This window comes from Doryrhamphus excisus, linkage group LG1 (assembly GCF_037039965.1).
Source record: "Doryrhamphus excisus strain RoL-2023G ecotype Guam linkage group LG1, RoL_Dexc_Guam_v1.1, whole genome shotgun sequence".
Taxonomy (NCBI): domain Eukaryota; kingdom Metazoa; phylum Chordata; class Actinopteri; order Syngnathiformes; family Syngnathidae; genus Doryrhamphus; species Doryrhamphus excisus.
This window is the reverse complement of record NC_136357.1, coordinates 4,596,911-4,606,649: the sequence shown is the minus strand read 5'-3', so window position 1 is coordinate 4,606,649 and position 9,739 is coordinate 4,596,911. Positions and strand designations below refer to the sequence as shown.

Below are 9,739 nucleotides of genomic sequence, written 5' to 3'. Positions count from 1 at the left end.
CCTGCGGTGGCGTTAAAAATACATCTGACACAAAGGTTCTTTCTAAGTATTGTTCACTTACAGAATGGAGGACGGTTAAGGGGGGTTATTTTACAAAAATGCAACCATCTTTTATCTCAGATGTTCATTCTCTCAAGTCAGTGATTCCCGAACCACTTTTCCATGGCACACTAGTGTATCTTAAGAGATTAATTTCACTTAATTTATCCAGGAATTATTATTCAGTACAAATGATGCATTTTTGTTCTCCTACTGTTCTTCCACTAGATGGCAGAAAGTACATAATTAACCTGTGTAATGTATACTTCATGTGATGTTTGAGTTGGATCAACACGTTTCAGGTATCAACTAATAACCATCCTTTGGTCACACCAATGAAAAATGTCTTGCTCCGCCAGTGTGGATCAATAAAGGTTGAGGAAACACGGTCCTAAGTTAATGAGGCCTCACTACAGTCAGCAGGCCTCCGGCAGCTCGCCTTGACTCAAACACCACAGATGGTCAAAGTTCTCCCCCCGCTGGACAAAATAAGTACTGCATCCTATTCCTTCCCGACTACAATTTAAAACGATCACCTTGTGGTTTAAAAAAAAACAACAACTGAAGATCAGATTTTCAATAAACAAACAGTCCAAGGAAAAAGATGCTACGTCATCAACCCTTTGATGATGTATTTTCTCAAAAGCGACTAGTGACAAATCTAGTGACTTTTTCTAACGTCATTTGGGGACTCAAAAGTGAAAGCACGCATTGTTCTGTATTTTAAAATATAAAATATATAAAATATAAAATATAAAAATATAAATATATTAATTAAATATAATAAATTATATAATAAATATATATTAAATAAATATATATATAATAAAAATTATTATATAATAAATAAATATAATAAATTATTTTTTTTATATTCAAATATAAAATATATATAAATATATAATATATAAATAAAATAAGTGTTTTTAATAACGGGCGGCACGGTGGACGAGTGGTTAGTGCGCAGATCTCACAGCTATAGCAGACCAGGGTTCAATTCCACCCTCGGCCATCTGTGTGTGAAGTTTGCATGTTCTCCTCGTGCATGCGTGGGTTTTCTCCGGGTACTCCGGTTTCCTCCCACATTCCAAAAACATGCTAGGTTAATTGGCGACTCCAAATTGTCCATAGTTATGAATGTGAGTGTGAATGGTTGTTTGTCTATATGTGCCCTGTGATTGGCTGGCCACCAGTCCAGGGTGTACGCCGCCTCCTGCCCGAAGACAGCTGGGAAGCTGGGATAGGCTCCAGCACCCCCCCCGTGACCCTCGTGAGGAAAAGCGGTAGAAAATGAATGTTTTTACTCACTTTTAGTCTCTCCTATGAGATTATGCTGAACAGCGTTCAAAACAACATCACGATGACGTCACCAAAATAACTTGTAAAGACAGCCAATAGCTACTTTTCTTACTGAAAGGTTGGCAACATTGGGCTGATGCTTTCTGCTCGTGCTGAGAACCGATTGAGTTTCCGGTACGATTGCGTAGTGACACGTTTGACATTCATAACTTAATTTCACTCGCATTTTAAACTTGTTTACTGGCAAAATTTCTTCTTTTTTAAATAAATATTTATATTATTACTTTCTGTTACTTGTTGCTCCATATGTTGTAACCAGAGATGCAGGCCACCACATTGAGGGAGGTGCGTGACGTCATCGGTCAGCTGACATGTTTGTTTTGCTTACTCGGGAGGTCGTCATGATAAAAACATAGACGGAGGAAAGGAGCATATCAAACCACAACCGAGTCACGTCAAAGGCTCTTCGCTGCCATTAAAACACAGCTGTACGTCATTTGTCACCGATAGTGTCGTCAACGGCTGCCCTCTTTGTTTGCTAACACCACAATTACCACCGTTGTCGACTGGGCGACGACTTTGACGCAGTATGCCTTCAGAGAAATCCTTCAAACAAAGGAGGACATTCGGTAGGTGTTATTTTTGTTACACTTGTTACACTAATTTCAGGCTTTTCTATGTCGGTAGCCCTACTTGTAGAAATGGAAGTGAATTAGCATTTGTGTTGAATTTGTTGACTTGAAACTGCGCCAACGTAACTCAGAGCAGATAGAAGTGTAGTCCTGCCATTTTATATGGTATTCGACATATTTGATATCTACATTGGCGTCAATTAAGAATAAAGTAACAGGCCGAGGGCCTATTATTTAATGCCTGTTTTTGTGTTTGAGTGGAGCTGCAGGATTGGGGGATGGGACCTTTTGAGGAGGAGCGCGAACTGCCTGACTAAAATAAGAATATAACTTAATATTTCTGATTGAATGAAAGACAAAACATTGTCATTTATGTACATCTAGATACGTATATAGTCGACTTGGCTTTCTTTATTGTAATTCAGTAAACCCACTTCCGGTTGAACGTCACGTTATTGGTCAGCCTTTACACAAGCCGAGCATGTGAGGCTGTGCTAACAGAAACATGAGGTCACGTGTTCATGCACTGCTGCCAGACTGTTGTGGGGGTTAGAGGTGGGCGATACTGTAGTTTTTGGGATGGATTTGATATCACTACAGGGCCAGTAACGCTGTTACAGATACTTTTTACTTGGGGAATTTTTCAAGACCTTTGCGTGATCTTGTGATTTTTATCTTTTTAATTAGTTCATAAAATACAGGACAATGATTATAGGTAAACAAACATGAGCAATTTAATAATATCAAAAAAATAATACACGTACAATGAATTTGAGCAAAAATAAAGTCAGTAGTATAAAACACGTAAACTACTATTGGCTCTTATTCATTTGGAAACAATACAAATATGATATTTAAAAGTAAGCATAGAAGAGAAATATCAGTTGTATTGAGCCCAATCGATTCGCCCACTTTTACTAGTAATAGTCCCGTCTACCACCTGCTGAACACCGTTGATAGCAACTTTACCACTATAAACATGAGGTCATGTGTTCAAGCATGTCTGCCAGGCCGGTGTCGGTCCCGTCCACCACCTGGTCAACACTCTTTTTGCAATGTCACCATTATCCCCAGCTTCTATTACCAGAACACCAGGGGCCCCTCTCTCATGCAACACTTGGTGCAGTGTTGTCCAAATTGCCGCTACCATTGGCATATCGAATGATAACTCTTCTAGGACACCAGAAATTATACCCCCTTTTATGGTAATGGTAATGGTTTAATTTCATTTGAACATGCATCAGATTACAATTGAATGCATCACATAATCAGTTCACAGTTCCGCATGTCCAAAAGGAGTAGCAAGAAGCAAAGCTTATTAAATCCTACCCCTCCATCTGGTACTTTTACAATCAGTAATTGTTACATTTGTTCACTTCCTGCTTTCCTAATATAGTTTTTTTCTTGTTTTTTAATTTTATTTCATTTTTTGTCACATACCGAAGTACGAGGTGATTTGACCATAAAGTGACATAATGGGTACCATAGTAACTGTCAATATAGTGATATTAGCTTCCATAAAAGTACCCACCTGCAAAATCAACCAATTATATACTATGCAGAATAGTGATTTTTGTGTGTTTATGAATATGTGTTTATATAAATGGGAGTAAATCCAATAGAACAAACTAAGAGAAGTCTACATAAGAACAAAGTTACAACCTGATCTAGTGCCTGTATATGTTAAATTACGTTTTTCATGGTAACCTCTCTATCAAAACAGCCAGGAGGCTGTACCTAAATAAACATACACAATAGGGGTCGGAAAAAAAAAAAAAAATTCCTTCTTTATTTCGAACATCATCCAAAGCACAACAAACCAAACATAAATCAACACAAATAAAAGTAATCAGTTAAAAATTGTTGTTATTGATTGATACATTTGGAAATAATCCCTAGGTATTTTCTGCCACATAGTTCATGTAAAAACACAAACAATGCAAATAAATGAACTGATTGCAATTTGTTTGTATATTTAATCAAGGAAATAGTACACAATAGTATGACCAGCAAAGTGAAGAACAGAACTCGCTAATTAAAAATGTAATTCTGTAAAAATATTTTCCAGGTTGTTAAGACTCTTTAGGAAGTCACATGGTTATAATCCCCAAGATGTGTCATCCATTTCAAGTTGAGGTTACAAAACCCACAAAACACAATTTCCACGATTGTGAAAATATGAACTATAACAGAAAAACATCCCCCCACCCCCCCCACCACCACCACACAAACCTATGCACGCATGCACTCACATGCCATCAGCTTCCTTGTTCGTGTTTTTGTATCCACTGAAAAGTGATGACTCAGACATTTGCCGCTTGGTCGTGTCATGAGAGACAAACAGAGCTTCCCTGTTCCTGCACGGTGAACTTAACCTCATTAAGGTGTTATCACAGGACATTGTCCCACATCTTTCTAACAAGATAAACCCAGTTTCAGCATGGAAATTAGCTTCAAATTAGCTTGTCACAACAGTCAATGGCTGTGATGTTTAGTGAACAGCACCTCTGTTGATTTTGAGGTGACATCTTTGACATCTTTGTGAATCATTAAACTAAAGTTGTCACAATACCAGCATTTCAGTTGATACTAGTTGATACTAGTATCTGAAGTGTGGTAAACATGTCAAAAAATAAATAAATCAGGAAAGACTATACAATACATGACCACTGTTGGGTCATGTATAACCCGACACCAGTGATGGTAAACTGAAACTAACTCACCTTGAATTCTTTAAACAAGTCGGGTGTTTCGGGTGTTTTACCAGGTTCAAAGTCCCTACTCTGTTTTGAAGGCCTACAATGAACCGTTTTCATGTCTGTTTATTATAATTTATTTATTATAATTTTGTCTCACTCTGTTTTGAAAACCTACAATGAACCGTTTTCATGTCTGTTTATTATAATTTATTTATTATAATTTCGTCTCATTCGTCTGGCTCGAATTCTTAGCTTAGCATCTCCACATGTGACTCCCGACTATCCGGCATTGATGTGCTTACCATTTTTTAAAGACAGCCTGCGTTCTTCTTTGGTAACAGGCAACTACTGCTCTGAAGACGCGTCCAAAACAACAGAGAACTAGCTACTAGCTACTAGCTACTAGCAAGCTACTTTACAAAAAACTAGCCCAAAATCACTTCTCATAAACAGACTTATCAACACTGCTACTCAATTGCCTCAACACTCATAAAAAATTGATTCGGCCCGCCGTGGGAAGTTGTACAGATTGATGAGCTGGAATAGGTGCAGATTCTGGAAGATCAAAAAACTTTCTGTGCTAATTATCGTGTGTAGTTGCTCAATAGGAGTCCACAAATTGATACAAAGGGACGGAAAATGAGCACAATAGGTCCTCATAAGGGCTTACTCTCATGAGTGCATAGATATTCCGCATTACATCGAGATGTTTCACAAAACCGCAGTGAGTCGATGTTGTTTGATTATTTATATCATGTCAATTTGTTGGAACATCACGTATTGTGTTTACGACAACAACTCAACAGCTGTCGTCACACATACAAAACCAGCTTTGGGAAAAAAAAATTTGGTTTCACAGCAAAAATGTCATCCTTGTAACCATTTCCTATACCGCTTGAACCTATCCCAGACTTCGGATGAAAAGCACGGCACCGGCCACGGGGCATATATAGAAATATCGGTTCCAGGATGAGGCTTGTTGCTGACACGCTCTTCTTTTGTCCTTTCAGATCAGCGAGTAGAAGATGTTCGGCTGATCCGGGAGCAGCACCCGAACAAGATACCTGTGAGTATTCCTGCTTGTTAACTTGGGCCCTCAAATGGTCACTAATGAAAATTAAAGATTGTAAAAAATAAAATAAATAAATAAATAAAAAAATATATATATATATAAATAAATAAAATTTAAAAATAGCGATGTACGAGACTTTCAATTCATTCATTCATTCATTTTCTACCGTTTGTCCTCACGAGGGTCGCTGTAGACCATTATCAATGAATGTCCTTTATACAGTCGCTAGCAAACGGCTGTCACTGCTTGCTAACCACCAATAACAATCAAAGAAGAAGCTAAACCGATGAAATGAATACCGATAAATGAATCTTTGGTTCAAGCAGGACAAGGAGAATGACGATGGAGGAATTTGTTTTAACAAGGATACAAAAACGTGACAGCTGAACGGCGACAGGATGAAGCACGGTCGTATCAGTGAATATGCTGCGTCACATGATAACTTATTGTGTCCAATGTAGAAGAGCGATCATTAAAATACAATTAACTTTGTGTTTTTAAAAACTGAGAAAAACGTGAGTGGATTCATTCATTCATTCATTTTCTATCGCTTATCCTCACGAGGGTCACAGTGGAAAAAAAACCCACGCATGCACGGGGAGAACATGCAAACTCCACACAGAGATGGCCGAGGGTGGGATTGAACTCGGGTCTCCGAGCTAACCACTCGACCGCCGTGCAGCCGACTTTCAATTCAACTAGTTCAATATTTTGAGATGAGACCTTTTTCTGATATTAATCACAGATGTGCCACACATTAATTTCATTTGTTAATTTAGTAAACTGCCGAGACGCCACTGAGCACTCTTATACCTGTGTCCTGTAGGTGATCATCGAGAGGTATAAAGGAGAGAAACAGCTCCCCATCCTGGACAAGACCAAGTTCTTAGTGCCAGACCACGTCAACATGAGTGAACTCATCAAGATTATCAGGTAGGCCTCATCACTTTGCTACGATGGCTGACAGGTGTGCCGCACAGTGGACCAGTGGTTAGTATTTCAGACACAGTCAGGATATGGAAAGTTTGCAGGTTCTACTCTTGCTTGTGTGGACTTCCTCCCACAGCCCCAAACTATGCATGTTAGCTTAATTGGGGACTAAATTGGCCCTTGTTGTGAATGGGGGTTTGAGCCCTGTAATTGTGTAGCCCGCCTCTTCCCCAAAGTCAGCTGGGATAGGCTCCAGCTCACATGAGACTCCAATGAGGACACATGGTCTAGAGCAGGGGTCTCAAACTCAATTTACTTGGGGGCCACTGGAGCTAGGGTCTGGGTGAGATTGGGCCGCATCAGGCTTTCCAAAAAAAACGCATTTATTAAAAAATAAAAATAAAAAAACTTCGCTTTGGTTCCAATTTTCTACAATAAAAGCTCTGATAAAACATTCCACTGTTCTCAAATATCTTAATTTTTATTTTTCTACACAAAATAAGATGAAAAATAAACAAACAAATCAAGAATAAAGAAAATCAATCAATCAGTAATAAATAAATATAATAATAATAATAATAAAACGGCAAATAATAAAAACTTAAGAAACCACATATAGTTGGTGGGTAGACAAATTATTTTTTTCAGATTAAAATGAACAAAGCATTATTAGAGCCCTGTAGACATGACAAAACACGACTATAGTCACATTTATACTCTTTTTATTTACAACATATTGCGCAACTCCAGGGTCTTGAGACACATGCTAACTCGCAAACTAGAGAGCTAGCGACGTAAACGGTAGCCTTCAAGTTATTTCCTTTCAACTTAAATAGCCAAAAACTTACCACTTCCACACGGATAGGGAGGATAACTATTAACAGTTATTTAACCTTTAACATGAACATTAATCAAACGTAATAATTTTTTTCTGGGTACATGATACCATACACCTTTTATTTACAACATATTGCGCAACTCCAGGGTTTTGAGACACATGCTAACTCGCAAACTAGAGAGCTAGCGACCTAAACGGTAGCCTTCAAGTTATTTCCTTTAAACTTAAATAGCCAAAAACATACCACTTCCACACGAATAGGGAGGATAACTATTAACAGTTATTTAACCTTTAACATGAACATTAATCAAACGTAATAATTTTTTCTAGGTACATGATACCATACAGCATCCATATCAAACTTGCGGGGCCGCACTAACATTAAACTTTCATATCAAGGCGGGGGCCTCAAACTAGTGTCCTGCGGGCCACATTTGGCCCGCGGGCCGCGTGTTTGAGACCCCTGGTCTAGAGAAATTTTATTTTTCTCGCTTTTTTCCTCTGTGACACGATCTCATGCTATGTCCATTCATGACCACCAGGAGGCGCCTCCAGCTCAATTCCAACCAGGCTTTCTTCCTGCTGGTCAACGGCCACAGCATGGTGTCCGTGTCAGCTGCCATCTCCGAGGTGTACGAGCGGGAGCGGGACCAAGACGGCTTCCTATACATGATGTACGCCTCCCAGGAGACCTTTGGCGCCGGCCCGACTCCCCAGTGATCAGACTTCCTGTCTTCTTCTCCCTTTTGGCCAGCGATTGGACAATTCTAGTTTTTAGTTCCTGTTCGTGTTTTTCCCCTCATAATAACCCCCGTCTTCCCCTCTACGTTAGTCCCGACTATGAACTAAAACGCAAATTGCTTCATGTAAAAGACAAAAGTAGAGGTTGTGATTTCTGTTTTATGGATTCTGACAGCGTGTTTGTGCCACTAGTTTAAAGCCACACAGGTCAAGCAGAGTCTAAGACAGAAAAGCGGTTTATTCTTCCTTTCTAATGTCTACTGTCTCTATATTTTTCATCGTGTATGCTATGGTGGCAACACATCATTTTTAGCCTGTTTTTTTTTTTCTATCCATCTTTTGCGATTTTACATAAAAGTGGTGCATTTCCAAGTAGCAAACGAACAAAGCTAACGATCATTGAAAGCGCAACAGAACGACTCATGTGTAGATTCAAGAGGCCTGCAGATTTTTTTTTTTTTTTAAAAGCTACCCAAATTAAAAGGTTTTAAGTTTTGTTACTATAAAAAGTGTCCAGAGCAGGTGTGCCTTAAAGCAGCATCAGTGGATCAACTAACCGGTTACAAGAGAACATTTAAGTGTTGTGTAAATAATTCATCCCATTCACTGTCAAATATACCATAAGGAAACGGCTGTGTGTCAATCACATTCAAGGTGTAGTGATGCTCTTCAACGTTATGTGTTCCCTCCATCCTCAGGTCCTAATAATATGGTCACTTCTGGCTCCAAAAAAAAAACACTTGTCCACTTTTTTATACAGTTTGTTGTTCTAGCTGTGATCCGGCCCATCCCGTTCCCTTTAGGTATTCCAACACAAATGTAAAAATGGCCTCGCTGAGTGGGTTTTTCCGAATTTGGGGGCTTCATTTCTTGTCAGTGAACGCTCCACATGTGTCGACTGTGTCACTGTGTTGACTTTGGACCCACGGGGGGTTGGTTTCCGGGTGCTTCACTTCACTGTGTGTTGCAAAGGGCTGCATATCCTGTATGTGTACACGCAAAACTTTTCATGCATCCGTGTTGTGCAGGGTGAAGTGCAGCTGCCTTTACCGTAGTATTTTATTATTTGGATTGTTTTATTTAATTCTTTTTTTTTTATTATTATTTTGTTGTGCAACACTATCAATGATAGACAAGTCAAAGCCACTGTGCGTTGCAGAGGGATGGAGCATTTGTGTTGACTTCTAGCCCCGCATTCACACAGAGCAATAGCTACTTATGTATTTATGTTGGTATTTTGTTAACAATAAAAGGAAAAATAAGTGTCAAATGTCCATGTATATTTTACAGTTCAGCACATGAATAGTAAAGTTTGTTTACTAGGATGTAAGGATGTAAACTTTAGTCGTGGAAAGCTGACTGAAACTGACTCCACACAGACTCCCATCGTCTGTTGTAGATGATCAAGATTTGACTTGAGTTGTTAAAACTTGCAAGTTTTTTTTTAACATGAAGCTTTCTATATCTTCCATAATCTGCAGTATTTCCT

General features: G+C 38.8%; 1 protein-coding gene across 1 annotated transcript; it reads left to right on the top strand.

Annotated features, from left to right (window-relative positions):
- The first annotated feature begins 1,704 nt into the window (after positions 1–1,704).
- On the top strand, positions 1,705–9,520 carry map1lc3b (microtubule-associated protein 1 light chain 3 beta). The gene is made up of 4 exons (XM_058075260.2): positions 1,705–1,967; positions 5,680–5,735; positions 6,568–6,674; positions 8,052–9,520. Exons 1-4 carry the CDS (start codon positions 1,928–1,930, stop codon positions 8,227–8,229), a joined length of 381 nt encoding a protein of 126 aa, XP_057931243.2. The 5' UTR covers positions 1,705–1,927; the 3' UTR covers positions 8,230–9,520.
- Positions 9,521–9,739: the final 219 nt, after the last annotated feature.

Excerpts from the sequence above, each read along its gene's own strand:
- map1lc3b (XM_058075260.2), top strand. The coding sequence starts at position 1,928 with ATGCCTTCAGAGAAATCCTTCAAACAAAGGAGGACATTCG. Across the intron at positions 5,736-6,567 it reads AGCACCCGAACAAGATACCT|GTGATCATCGAGAGGTATAA; the intron begins GTGAGTATTCCT and ends TGTGTCCTGTAG. Across the intron at positions 6,675-8,051 it reads GAACTCATCAAGATTATCAG|GAGGCGCCTCCAGCTCAATT; the intron begins GTAGGCCTCATC and ends CATGACCACCAG.